General features: G+C 48.8%; 1 protein-coding gene across 1 annotated transcript in view; it reads left to right on the top strand.

The window, feature by feature from the left end:
- The first annotated feature begins 2004 nt into the window (after positions 1-2004).
- The window catches only part of Peli2 (pellino E3 ubiquitin protein ligase family member 2), a 143786-nt gene continuing 131097 nt past the window's right edge, over positions 2005-14693 (top strand). Inside the window, exon 1 of the mRNA XM_057786348.1 lies at positions 2005-2437. Within this exon, the coding sequence (XP_057642331.1) occupies positions 2361-2437 (77 nt within the window). The 5' untranslated portion in view covers positions 2005-2360. The remainder of the gene's footprint in view (positions 2438-14693) is intronic.

The following is a 14693-nucleotide window of genomic DNA, read 5'->3' as shown; positions in this document are numbered from 1 at the left end:
TTAAAACGTGATTCTCATACAGAGGAGTGAGCTTTCATTGTCACGTGGCAATAATTAGGTAGAGATGAGTGTCTGATACTCCCTTGAGAGGGCACAGGCCACCAACGTGCCACAGTCCTCATTTGAATTTCCCATGCCTGTCTCCCTTATGTATGTATTCCTGCTGGTGGTCAGCAGACGGACTCTGGAAGCTTGCAAGGCTTACAGTGATTGGCAGAAGTGATCTACCTACTAGCCCTGAGCTGCCTAACATCAAAGTCTTCATTGATACAAAAACTCAGAGAAAGCAACACTACGTGTAAGTAACTTTCATAAAGACAGATGTGATTATATACTACCGTGTGACAGGCTCGAGTCAGGCTGGGAGAGACGAGAGAAAGATGCCCCTGTGGAGGCAGAGGTGTCTGGGCGGCTGATAGCAATGGAGGAAGCTCTGCCAATGCCCATTCAGCTTATGGGCAACTCAGCCTAGGGTTTGGAACTTAGTAGGAGGTGAGTAAGTATTGTCTCCATCCTCCCATCAGCAGATGTGGAGCGTAGCAAGGAAGAAATGGAGCCAGAACAGTGTAAGCAAGCACGAAACCACAGCATGCCAAGAGAGAAGGGGGGACCGTAGACTAGAGATCAGCAGCCGCAATGGAGCCGCTCTGGAGAAGTTCAGATGACTGAGCTAGGTACTGTAATTAGGGATATGGGTAACTATGACATGATTCAAACGGCCATTGGCAGCCATACATCTACATAGTAAGTAGGACCAGAGAGGAAAGAAAGCTACACTAACCACACAAAAATCTAACAACACTGTGTGAAGAGGAAGAATTCAACTCTCCAATGGAGGGTCGCTGCTTAAACCTTTTACATTTTCACAGCAGAGCAAACTCCAGAGGATATGTACAGTAAGCTGGAGAGCTGTCTTTAGTATGAGAACAGAATTTCTGTCATTAGCGGAAATAAGGTAATTGCTTAATAAAGTTTATTTTAGGCTCATCAATAGTGTGGCTTTTGTTACTCTGGAGTAATTTATCTCTAAAGCCTCAATTAAAAGAAGAAAAAGCCAGTTACTAACTGAAGTAAAATTCCAGAAAGCATGACACAGTAATAGCCTGTCAGAGAGTGATACACACTCAGTGCTGAACAGAAGAATGAAGGCTACCCATGCAATTATTTCTTTGATAGCTCTTAGAGTCATAGCCTAAGTGTGTGTGTGTGTGTGTGAGACACTAGCTGTTTATACATCGAGTAGCTTTTGCAGTATTTATTTCTTTAAATATTTAACAGTTTGGAAAGGCAGTGGCAGGCAATAATATGTAGCGTCTCTAACATGTTGCAAGGGCTTAATAAATGCTAGAATAATAAATTCCTCTATGATGAAAAACAGCAGTCAGTAAAACTATCACAGTCTACAATATTTTAAAGACATAGTAATGTAAAAAACATAAAATACAAACGCTGCTTTGATTAAACCATGGCAATAAAGGAACATTTGTATTCATTACAAAACAAGTACACCTAGGTAATTTAATTCCCTAGGGGGTTAAAAGAAGGGACAGTGACTTATAAGGGATTTTAAATAACGTTTAACCTTTTGTTTTCCTTCTTTCTCTCTTCCTCCTTCCTTCTCTTTTCTGTTCTCCCTTCTTTCCCTTGCAGCGGTGGGGAGCTCCTGGTACCTCCCAAGTCCCTCCCCCAGCCCCTCACTAATGAACAGATTCCTTCCGTTTTCCCTCTATCCTCAAGAGCTTGGCCTTAGAAGCAGAGACCCCCAGGTCGGTGTGTGCAGCACTTCCAACGTGAGCATGGACACGGCGAGCAAAATGCCTGGCTTCCACCCAGGGCCGGGCAGAGAGCCCCGGGCGCGCGGCTGAGGCCGAAGGACCCCGCAATCCAACTTTCCGGAAGAAGTGGAGAGAAAAACAGAGCTGCCCCTTTAAGGGCTTCCCTTCCCCTTTACTCTATGTTTACATAACACGGGGCGCTCGCGGGCCGCGGGGGTTGGCGGGCGGGCGGGCGGGGGCCGCGGGAGCGCGGAGGCGCAGGCAGCGACGCGGCCGTCCCACCTGCCCGGCCCGCTCGGCCCCCCGGCGGCGCGCGCTCCTCCTCCCGCGGGGCTCGGGTCGGCCGCTCGCATTCCGTGCCGGGTCGGGCTCGCGGCGGCCGCGGAGCGCGGAGCTCGAGGGGGAAGCCGGCGGGCGACGCGCGCAGCCACGACGGAGCAGCCGCGGGACTGGCCGCCCCGCGCCCCGTTCGCCGCCGTGCCGTTCCCCGGCGCGCTCACCCCGTTTTCGGGATGGGAGTGTAGCGGCGGCGCGGACTCGGCGGGGATCGCGGTGGAGGCGGCTGCGGCGGCCGAGCGCGGCTCCATGTTTTCCCCCGGCCAGGAGGAGCCCAGCGCCCCAGACAAGGAGCCGGTGAAATACGGGGAGCTGGTGGTCCTGGGGTGAGTTGGGGCCGCGGGCGTCGGGGCGTCGCGGAGGGACGCGCTCCCTCGGGCCCGGGTCCCCGGGGCGCTCGGTGCCGCGGCCCGGAGAGTGCTTGGGCACCATGCGGGGTCGCTCGGTGCAGCCGGGAGCTGGCGGCGGTTGGGGACTTCTGGTTCCCGAGCACCACGAGCGCCTAGTCCCGGCCCCCGGAGCCCAGAGCGCGTTCCGCGGGGGCTGCGCATTGTTCCGGTCTGTGACCCGGGCGGCCCGGCTGGCCTCCGCTTTTCTGCTCCCGGAGTGAGCCCGGCTTAGGGCCTGGACCGGCTCCTGGTTTTCCCAGGTCCCCTCACCCACAGTTCCCGGATTCCCCGGCACTCCACACCACTCAAGTCCCCGCACCCCTGGGTCTCCGTACCCCTCGGGCCCGGGCCTTGCAGATACCCTCGGGGCGGCGGTGGGGAGCTCGCCAGCTTGCCCGCCTCAACTCCCACTCCGCTGGTGAAACCACATTTTGAAGATAGTAATTATCTACAATCGTTAAACGGCAGCAATTAGAGACTTCATCTACTTCCTGAGTTTCCTTGTGACATTTCTATTGTTTACCCGTAATAAGCCAGGAGGGAGGCTTCGCAGGATTAAAGAAGGGTAAAGTGGGCAATGAAAACGGAGTGCAAGGGGGAGGCGGAAAGTGCTGGAAACTCCGAGCTGGAGCAACTTGGGTTTGGTGCTGCTGGGAAGGATTGTTATCCCTTTGGATGTGCCAGCTCCAGGGAACCCGCGCTTTTGTCTTCGGTTGAAAGATCTGTATTCAGACCGGCACGGGCGCTGCTGGGTGGGCTTAGGCATGCAAGGAGCCCTCCCTATGTAGAGACTCTGGCAACTTGGGAGAAACGTGTTTTGCTGACTACGTTGAAGTAAGTGCCGGCTTAAAAATAATTTTTAAAAACACTTGAGTGTCTAGAGTTAACTCGTCTACAGTTTCCTAGTCTTCCTCGGGTTGTAGCTAGCATTTTAAGTGGGGTGGTACTGGAAATAACATTGCTTATTTGGAAGCTCAGCAGATGAGCGCCTTCCGCACCTGCATGGGAATTGTATGCACTTAAGAGACTAGTCAGAGTTCGCAGGGAAGAGGGAGGAGTAACGGGGAAAGCCACAGTTTAGTCTGTCTTATGTAACTTCAGCCTAGCCTAATTTTGTGGAGTTTGGTTTTGTTTATGTGGCTGGCTTCAGAGTATGCTTAACACTGAATTTGACACAGAAGATTAACTTGTGCCAGAGCCATTTCGTTATTTCCTTTTGAGGCAATCTGCTGAGATGTTTCAGAGTAGTGTAGAATGAGTCTGGAGAGGTTTTGTGTTCATAGCCAGAGAAAGGATTTCTGCCAGAGACTTGTCATGTAGTGTCTATGTGAATACATTGCCTGTAGCACCTGCACCACCCCTTACTGGGCTTTTCCTGGAGCCAGGACGGCGCAGTGGTTTCTTACCTAATGGTTAGAGGCAGACAGAACACTCACCTCTGTACTACATGCCAATTACTTCATGGGCATTGGGTATTGTACGGTGGTAGATGGAACACTTCCATTTTGGTGTCGACCAAGGTATAAGTAGAAAGAAAGATGAATAAGTGCATAGGTAAAAATTTCAGGGGTTGCCACCTTTTCAGTAGAAGTTGATTACCAGTGGAGTACTGCTATTATTGGTGGGTGTTGCTTCTTGCTAGCTTAGGGGAGCTCTTTAAGGGAGAAGAATAGGAGCAGCAGATGCTGGTCCGGATTGTGTATCCCTGAATTGTGTCTGTCCCCCACCCTTCATATTTCTGAGTCTTGCACACTAAAAGTGCATGTAAAATAGAGAAGTAGTTAGGTTTTAATGAAGCCTTATGTTCCACCCACTGGACTTCAGAGAATGTTTTTAGAAATAACAAGTGCATTTAAATAGAAAGTGCTATCACTGCATGCCTGGTCCTTTGGGACATGAATATTGGTGAACAGAGACTGTCTAGGAAGTTTTCTTGATGAAATTCCTCTTGAGGCTAAGAACGCTCTGCATTAGTTAATGTTAGAATTTCTTGTTTACTTGTGAAGTACGGTGGTTTTATTTTAGCTGCTGTTCTGAATTGCATGGTAAAATGTTACTAGAAAATTTGGGGAGCAAACTGAGAAGTTGATTTAGGTCTAGATCTACATCCTAATGCGTATGATTCTTGTCCTAGGTTGCACAATGTGAGAAAATGCCACATAGGATTTTAATGGGGTCATCTTGTTCTAGTCAGAGAAGTGGAATTTGAATTATTTGATAATTCTAGCCAGCTATTGTCTCATAGTTACAAATCTCTGTTGTGTTCACTACTTAATTGAAGGCAGAGAAATGATTGATCTAGTTACTCTTTTTAGCCAAGAATTTTATTTTTATTTATTTATTTGTTTTTGGTTTTTCGAGACAGAGTTTCTCTGTGTTACAGCCCTGGCTGTCCTGGTACTCGCTTGGTAGTCCAGGCTGGCCTCGAACTCACTGAGATCCACCTGCCTCTGCCTCCCTAGTGCTGAAACTAAAAGCGTGTGCCAACACTGCCCCGGCTAGCTGAGAATTTAAACTTGGCTATCACTTTAAAGTTGGGGAAGTAGTTTGGGATTTAAGAGCTATTCAGTGTGGTGGGACCCTGATTAAATAAAGTCTCGTTCTCTGACCTCTCTGTTTCTTTAGCAATATCAAGATAGTCCCCAAGAAGGCTTTCTGGCATATACTCTGTTCTGTCCGCTGGCACCAATGGGAGACACACATAGTTAACAAAGACTAAATAGCCTGAAATGGGCTGATTCTGTGAGTCGTAAAGTAATAGTGCTAGAACTCACATGGGCACACATCCAGTGTCAGAGTGGCAGAGAAGCAGCTAGTGCTGGGGTTGGGAGAGGGCTCAGTGTGCTTGCTGCACAGGCATGGGAACCTGTGTAAAAGGCAGAGGATTGCCTCTGTGACCCCACCCCTGGGGAGGCAGAGACACGTGGATCCCAGGGACTCTCAGGATGGCCAGTCTAGCCCAAATGGCCAGCTTCAAATTCAGTAAAAGGTTATGCCTCAAAAATTAAAGTGGAGAGTGACAGCGGGAAACACCTTACATTGGCTTCTGTGTGTGTACACATTTAGGCACATACACACTCATACATACACACACACACACGCATGCACGCACATGCATATACCCACATACAGTATACACAAGACAGTGAGATGATTGCCTTTTTTCAAGTAGTTATGCACAAAACAGACTTTTGAAAGCTGTAACAGTGTACAGATTTGACTAATTGGTATTTCATGTACAAGATCATGCAGGTTTGGAAAAATTTTCTGCTCTGAGTTTCACAAAGGTGGAGATGGGACTGGTGAGATGCTCAGTAGGTGTGAGTGCTCGCCATCAAGGCTGGCAAACTGAGTTTGACCCAGGGTTCACATAGTAGAGACCAAGATCTAAGGGGCAGCACATACATGCTACTCTATTCCCACCACACCTACACGGCAGCACACACGTGCTCCTCTATTCCCATCACACCTACACGGCAGCACACACATGCCCCTCTATTCCCACCACACCTGCACGGCAGCACACACGTGCCCCTCTATTCCACATCACACCTGCACGGCAGCACACACGTGCCCCTCTATTCCACATCACACCTGCACGGCAGCACACACGTGCCCCTCTATTCCACATCACACCTGCACGGCAGCACACACGTGCCCCTCTATTCCCCAAAATAGATAAATGTAATTACATTTTAGGAAAAAAATCTTGTTTTGAAGTTAAACAGACTGAAACAAATCGAAGGAGGAAATTGTATTATTTAGCCCTTCACAAAGAAAACAGTGCTCCTGAAAGCTGGGTGCTCCCGTGTTGGACCTGTCTCTGCTTTCGTGGTTTCCTGCCTGGAGACTGACTCTAGCCGAGCTGCCAGGGCCTCAGAGCCCCTTCTGAAGTCATTCTGAAGCATGCGCTCTCTTGCTAACGAGTGGCCCATCAGGTTTTGGTGATAAAAATATATTGCTCAGTCTCTTGTCTCCCTCAGCTTGCAGTCAAATGGGTGTGCATTTGTAAGGCTCCAGTTTGGATTTGACATGTACCAAAAATACGGGTTTTTCTTTCTTTTTTTCCACGCTCTGAGCAAAAGCTTCTAAATCTAGGGTCCACAAATGGAATCCAGGTAAGCCACACCTGGGATTTGGAAAAAACTCTTTGATCTTTACAATTCTCCACTCGAAGTATAGCATTTCTCTCAGGAGAAGAGGCAACAGAAAGGCCTGCTGCCTGTTTGCTACTTAATGTCTTAATGCGAGTACAGATGCAGGCAGGTCATGGTAGTGCTCGTGTGGAATCCTAGGGAGTTTGTGACCATCCTCAGCTAATGGCCAGCTTGTGCTAACGGAGACCCTGCTCATATATAATATATAGTGCACGAGGTATGGCTGAGAGTATGACTCAGTGGTGAAGCTACTGCCTGGCACAGGCAAGGCCCTGCAGCACTTCAAAACAGACTCCTAGAAGCACCTGTGATTATTTTCCAGTCTAAAGCTGTTTTGATAACTAAGTAATAATTTCATTGCTAATTCATTGTATTTTATCCATTGAAAATCGTTTTGTGCTGGGTGGTGGTGGCTCTCGCCTTTAACGGAGGAGGCAGAAACATGTGAATCTCTGTGAGTTTGAGGCCAGTCTCTACAGAGAGTTCCAGGACAGCCAGGATGGTTACACAGAGAAACCCTGTCTTAAAAACCCAAAACCAAAAATAAAACAACAACAAAATTCTTTTGCTGAGAGGGCTCAGTAGGCTTCACCAGACTGCTAAAAGGTCCCTGGCACAAAAATAGATAGATAGATAGATAGATAGATAGATAGATAGATAGATAGATAGATTTAAGAAACCCTTGCAGTCAAGGCTTCTCATTCACTGTTACTAGAAATGAAGCCCTTGGGCAGATGCCTGCTTCTCCTTAGATTGGCAGCTTTTCTGTGAGGGGAGACAAAGGGCTCTGTTGCTTGACCACATTATGGACTTTTATTTATTTATAAACGCTCTTATCCACGTGTGCTTTCTGTGCTGTGCTCTTTGGCCTTGCCTTGGCTGCCTCTCTCTGGTAGTAAGGAGGACACTTACAGTATCATTTACTGTATGCTTCCCCTTTTAAAAGTTGTTCACTCTAATTTGAGCCCAAAGATGTCAAGCATTGTGTTTTGTAGACTAAAAGATCATTGACTGCTTAAAAATAAACAGAATCTTTGCTGCCGCTCAGCCTGGTGAGCGATGTGGAGAGCTGTGGCCGGTCTGTCTGTGGATGAGTGCCTTCTGTGGATGAGTGCCTGCAGGCTGATATGGATCATGGTGTTACTGGCTTTGGGTTGCTTTGTTTTCCTTTACTGACTTTACCCTTGTTTGGTGTGTGTGGCTGTCTGTGTGGCTTTGGGGTTGCCAGTCTAGCTTTTTTGGAATTTGTTTCTTTAACATGCCAAGACTGGAAACTTTATTAGGACTTTTTATTTGGAATGTAGTTATGCGATTATTATTTCAAGATGTTCTGTATAAACAAAATAAAACCAGATTGATTCAGGGTCCATTGACTTTACAGTTTGTATTTATCCAAAAAATAAAGCATAGACAGAATGAAACAAAATGAGACATGGCATTCAACCCATTGAGGGAGAATGGTATGGCACCTTGGGCTGTGTACAGGGGTTGTGACCTCCCTGAAGTGATGACGTGGGGTTGTAGATTGCCTTTAAGAGACCATAACAGCAACACATGAGCATTGGCGTGGGAGAAAAATACCCACGGAAAGCAATTGCTACTGCCCGTGATTTAATTAAAGGATTCTCCTGGGGTGTGCAGAGACCTGTTTCATTAAAGGAAAATGAAGGTTAAATTATTGACTCACAAGTTCTTATGGAACTTATTGTCATTTTCTGGAAAACATAATGACAAACTCAGAATGTGCTCCATATGCTCTAGTTTTGCCAAATCAGCTATTCCACACCATTCTCTCAGCTACCTCCTGTGTGATGATGGGTCTGGGGGTGTGGCTGTCCTGTGTGATGATGGGTCTGGGGGTGTGGCTGTCCTGTGTGATGATGGGTCTGGGGGTGTGGCTGTCCTGTGTGATGATGGGTCTGGGGGTGTGGCTGTCCTGTGTGATGATGGGTCTGGGGGTGTGGCTATCCTGTGTGATGATGAGTCTGGAGGTGTGGCTATCTGGAAGTGTGGCTGTCCTGTGTGATGATGAGCCTGGGGATGTGGCTAGTGATTTATGAGAAGCAATAAAGAGCAGCTCTTCCAATTGATTCAGTGATATCTCTTTAATAATGCCATGTTTCCACCACACATGCATTGTGATATGTTTCCTCAAGTGGGAGAGGAGAGGTGGAGCCCCATCAGGCAAGCCAGGAATTTATTCCTTCAACAAATATTTATTGGGTGTCTACCCTTCCAGACCCCGGGAATGCAGCTAGAAAATAAGGCAGTCAGGATTCCTACCCTGGTGAGCTGCTGGGTATTCTTGTCACATCCCCTCAGGGACCAGCTGTCACTGAAGCCAAGTTTACTTATTTATCCTCCAGATATTTGAGTATCTTCAAATATTGTTAGAAGCCATGCTTGGTAATCAGATGCACAGGATAGACTTAGTCCTTGCTGCAGAGCTTCCAGCATAACCAGGAAGAGCAGAAGGCTGTGATGCGTGCATGCTGGCATGTAGCAAAAGGTTGTAATGCGTGCTGGCATGTAGCAAAAGGCTGTGATACGTGCTGGCATGTAGCAAAAGGCTGTGATGTGTTCTGGCATGTAGCTAAAGGCTGTGATGCATGCTGGCATGTAGCAAAAGACTGATGCATGCTGGCATGTAGCAAAAGACTGATGCATGCTGGCGTGTAGCAAAAGGCTGTGATGTATGCTGGCATGTAGCAAAAGGCTATGATGCATGCTTGCGTGTAGCAAAAGGCTGTGGTGCATGTTGGCGTGTAGCAAAAGAGTGTGGTGCATGCTGGCGTGTAGCAAAAGGCTGTGATGCATGCTTGTGTGTAGCAAAAGGCTGTGGTGCATGCTGGCATGTAGCAAAAGGCTTTGGCGTGTAGTAGCAGACCTTCTGTCCCCTGCTAGGATGAGGAGGGGAGGCCTAGAGAGAGGCAAGAGACTACAGAGTAGGCTGATGTTTGGGAGTGCAGGAGGGTGATGTGCACAGTTCCTTCAGGAATGTGATTGAATAGAATAATGAAGTAAGGTGTGAGATGGGAATGGAGCTGGGCACAAGAGGGTTAGGCATTGTTGGAAGAGTCTGAACTCTTAGGCTGATGGGAGACTACTGTAGGGTCAGAATAGAAAGGCTGTGGACAAGCCTTCAACAAAGAGGGCATAGTGGCAATGGAGGAGGAAAGTGAGATAGAGTCCACCAAGGCAAAGAGGTTGGACTGTGAGCCAGAGACCAGTGCCTGGCTTTCCAGACCCTGCTTCCTGTCACTGGGGCCTTAGTGCCCCATGTCCTGTATGATGGATCAGTTTGTTCACTGACTACAGTCTTACTGGCTAAGGCCTGGCCCTATCCCTGGACCATTGTTGCAAACAAGCACCTTCTCTGTCTCCATCATTTACTTTTGAGGGGCAGAGTTGGCAAGCATGCATGCAGGCAAAAAGCAGAATTTCAGAGAGTGGGTAGGCGTGCCCAAGGGGTGGAGTAGGGTAGGATGCTAGGGATGATGATGGTGGGACGCCTTTCAGGTAGAACAGTGCAGAAAAGCAGCTGAGGAAACAGTCCTCTCCTCAGGGCATCCACCGTCTTGTTCTTCATTGACATGTCTTCATATTTTTTCCATGTTAGTGCACATTCCGCTGTTACAGCCCAAAGGTATTGGGGTATTCACATTTTCCCAAAGGGAAAACAGAGGGACAGATACAAAGACCGATATTACTGGGAGCATGGGTCAGGTGGAACTGACAAGGTGGTGCATGCACCGAAACTTCATTCACTTCCCTGGACACGCCCTTAGGGGCCGGGACCTGTGTCTTCGCCAGCTGTGGGGTGCCGGCACGACGATGCTCGCGGAGTGCCTGTCTCCTTGAGAAGCCACTGACAGCAGCTATTCCGATTTCAGCTCTCGTTTGTTTTTCTTTTCCTGAGTTCCCCAACAGTCCTTTTGTCACCTGCGCAGAGTCCTCGCGGGGAGGCAGCCCATCTGTTCTGACTTTACCAGCTGCTCCGAGCTGCATTGCAGCACCGCGGTGGCGTTGAAAGGCTGTGGTCATTCATGCAAGCTAGCGACGGCTGGAAATCCTGTGGCAAGCAGGCGTCTTGGATGGCCACCCAGTGCATATGCAGCAGAAGCATTTCAGCTTCAGGTCAAGAAGGACTGAGGTTTTCTTTCCAGCCATCCACGTAACGCTTCTCACCCAGACACTTCGCTCTCCTTGCTTCTTGTTTTTTCAACTCAAGTAAAACCCAGTTTTAGGATAAGAAATCATTTCTACAAGCTTTCTGCTTCTGTTCTAATTAGTAATGATCTAACAGAATTTAACCATAGGCGGTTGCTGTGTTCTACTTGTAAGTTTGGTGCAGGAAAATGGGCTCTTAAGCACCATAGCAAGCTCCTCAGAGGAGCCTTGGCCTCTTCCTTTCCTTTCTCTGCCCTTCCCTGCCCTCCACATCCTTTCCCATCCCCCTGGTCTTCTCTTCTTGTTCCTAGACTGTGTGTGTGAATTGTCACCCAACCCTTCCTGGTCTGTGTAATTGGGTTTTCCTGGGACACTTGAGGACTGGCTGGTTCTTTGTTCAGAAGTACTGTACACATGGGAATTTGCTTTTGCCCAGCAGACCAGCCCTCTGCTTTTCAAGACGTTTTCCCATGCTGCAGCTGTTTTCACTTAATACGCCTGGTGCTTCATCTTTAATTCATTCAGAGACAGAATTGCACTGAGCTACCAAGGTGGCACGGAGGCCATCTTCTCAGGTGCTCATGGGGCTGCTGGGGATCAGAGATGGAAGTCAGGTCTCTGACCTCACCTCTGCTCTAGTCACACAGCCAGAGCTCCCCCTGTCCTTGCTGGAGTGCTGGACCTCACGGGCTGGTGAACCCTTCCCCTTCAGACCTGCAGGCTGCAATTTGCTTTGGTCACCATGGTGGAAGTCACGTGGCTCAACTTCTGTGCATTGCCTTCATGGCTGCTGCAGCCTCTGCCCTTTACCGCCCACCTCTGGGGCCATCATATCAGAGTACCTTAGACAAGAGGACACCAGAAACTTTTTGTAGTTATGGAGTCCGGGAATTTGTCCTGAGGCCTCTGTTGTTGGCTAACCTGCTTACATGTTCTCTGGCTTCTTTACCTTGTCCTTCTGCCTCTGGATGGGCCTTCTCTCATTACCTCATTTAACTTTAATTACCTCTTCTAAGGCCATCTCTAAACACAGCTACATCCTGGGGCTTTCTGGGGCTAGTACTTCCACATGAATCTTACGGGAAGCACAGTTTACACCATGATGTCCCATAGAGGAAGGCTACCACTTCAAGAAGTCTGATCACTTTCCTGGAGAAAGTGGTGCTGGCATACTAGAGATTTACAGAAGGCTTACATGACTGGTACAGCCGAGGAAGGCTAAGGACCTACAAGGGAGCCCATCATAGCTTGTTGGGCCCATTAAGCTGCCAGTTGGCATCACCCAGAACGACATGGAAGTCTCTCTTCACTGTCCTCTGCCTAAATAAAAGACTTGTGAGCAGACGGGGTGGAGAGTAGGGGCCGGGATGTGGGGTGGATGCCGTGTGCTGCCCTGTGCTGCCCTGCACTACCACACTCTGCATTTGCTCACTTGTCGGGTCTGACAGCTGAGATGAAGGATGCTCATGGAGCTTTCATTGAGCTGTTTTTCTTTCCTTTAGGTTATTGATTGTTTTAATTAGTTTAATCACAGTATTTTGGATGAGTTATTCTAAACGTTAAGTAATGTAGGATTTGAGACTCCTAGCTAACGAAAGCATCTGTGGAATAACTTTATCAAATGTTACCTGCGAGGTTCCTTGCACAATCTCCATCCTCCTGGGTACCACCCGAGAGCATACAGCTGACCACTAACCCGTCTGAACTGAGAACAGTGCTTCTGGAGAGTTCCACACGAACAGAACAGCTTTCACCCAGGACAGCTAAGTGCGTGACAGAATTTCAGGGGCTTAAAGGTCATCTGATGTGAAGTAATAGAGTGAGCAGAGGCTTGAGAAGGGGTAAGAATCCCTGCCAGCATCCTTTAGGTATGTGACTCCAGATGGACCAGAAGAAATATCTTCGCATTGAGTCTGAGCACAAGTGACAGCGTAGAAAGCTCGTGTAGATCTCTGGGACTTTAGGAAGCAAGAATTAGTGCAGTTGCAAACCACCAAAGGCCTTGCACATGCCATGGAGAACTGTTCTATTCTGGCTGAGAAGCAAACAAAGGCAGACGGTGGCTGTGGTGCTGTGCAATTTTGAGGGGGACTGTGGCGCAGCCAGACGTGGCACCAGCAGTGCAACAGACTTTCCCGTGCTGGGTAGGGCGCAGACATGGGAGGGTGCTGGCTCTAAACTGGACATGTCCCTCAGAAAGAACAAACAAACTAGTGACACATAGAACAGAAGCTCTTCTTGTAGGTAGCGAAGAGAAATGTGATTTCTATGGTTTACCTAAACAGTTTCTATTTCGAATCGGCAAAGTGTTAAGCGGGACTTTCAAATGCTATGTTTTTAAGTTTCTGGCATTTGCAGTTTTGTAGCGTTAGCACTTAAAACTGCAGTAGTATTTGGGTCCACATAGAAAATTACATGTGTTCTACTAGGGTGTATTTTACTAAAACAAGATTCAGCAAGCATCAGAATTGAGTGGCGTGACCCGTCAGTTTTGTCTAGTTTCAGCTAGAGCTGAGGAGTTCTGGGAGCCAGGCATCGAGCGCTGACTTAATACATGGTGCAGAGGAACAGCGCTCACAGGACGTCACGTGCCGAGCTTTGTTAGGCGTTTTATGCCACCTTTCCAGGATTGGGTTTTATTATTTGGGCAGTGAGGTCCAAGTTTAGAGACTTCCCAGCTCCCCTGGTGGCAGAGCCTGGCCAGGTGGCTAGTATATATGGCCCAGAAGTTTGACCTCTTCCACTCAGCAACAGAGAGGTGTTACTGGGGAGCAGGGAGGGTTACTTGAGGCAGCCTTTGAGACATTTTGAGGGGAGACTTTGATTCTTCTGAGCTGAAGTACAGAAGCCAAAGGGGCACTGGAACCTTGAGACTGACATGCTTGGGAAGGAACTGGAGCTGGAGAGTGTGGCTAGCGTGGTATCAGGAAGTCAGTAGACCTAGGGAATGATCTAGTCCCTGTTTTCTTGAACCTTGTAGTGTATTGGCAGAAAGGACTTTGAGCAAATTTCACCTAGCTAGGTGCTGCCAAGTATGAGGGTAGACATGGGGGGGGGGGCAAAGCTCAGGCTTTGCGTAGGGGAGGGGTTCTATGGCTCCACCTCAGCGGGAGTGAAAGGATTTGTTAGGAGCTATTGGGTCGGGGAGAGTGGGTCAGTGAGGTGAGAACATGGTTTACGAAACTCTGGGAGAGCTAGGGGAGTTGAGAGACTCAAACTGCTTGGAAATCAAACCGGGGCTGGCCGTCTGGAAATCCCTGCAAAGGCAGAGGCCGTGGCCAGGGCAACCCCACTGAGAGCAGGCCAGGGAGCCTTCCCTGTGCAGATGCTCCTGTGGGAGGAATGCTGGGGCCTGACTGTGTATTCCTCTCCTGCCGAGGGACAGTCACTCTGCGTGGGTCTAGCACCCATGTGGCAGTGGCATTTCTGGAGCAGTGTGGCGTGCGGACATGTCCTCACATGCTTTTATTTTTGAGGCATGAGCTACAAGTGATGAATGTATTAGTATTGAACCCCAATGGCCAAGTCGTCAGGGATTTGTTTACATCCTCCCTTTCTACACCTTCCCCAGCCCCCTCCAGCCTGGAATCCCAGCAGGCCCAGGTCATGGTGTCCCTGTGAGTGTCTCCTGGGGTGGGAGGAAGTGGATGACATCAGAGACCACTGTCCTTTCCTTTTCTTAAGAGGCCCGGTGTTCTCCCTAATAGATAGTGCAGGAAGCTGCTGCCTGCTGCCTTCCAGGCCATCGCTGTGGTAGCCGGATGCAGGCCGTTCCCTCGCCTGGAGAACCCCACCAGAAGGAGCGTGCACAGGGCCTGGCCTCTTGCTCCAGACCCACTCCCCTGACGTGTAACTAGGCAGAATTC

This window comes from Chionomys nivalis, chromosome 12 (assembly GCF_950005125.1).
Source record: "Chionomys nivalis chromosome 12, mChiNiv1.1, whole genome shotgun sequence".
Lineage (NCBI taxonomy): Eukaryota > Metazoa > Chordata > Mammalia > Rodentia > Cricetidae > Chionomys > Chionomys nivalis.
This window is presented reverse-complemented; position numbering and strand designations above follow the sequence as displayed.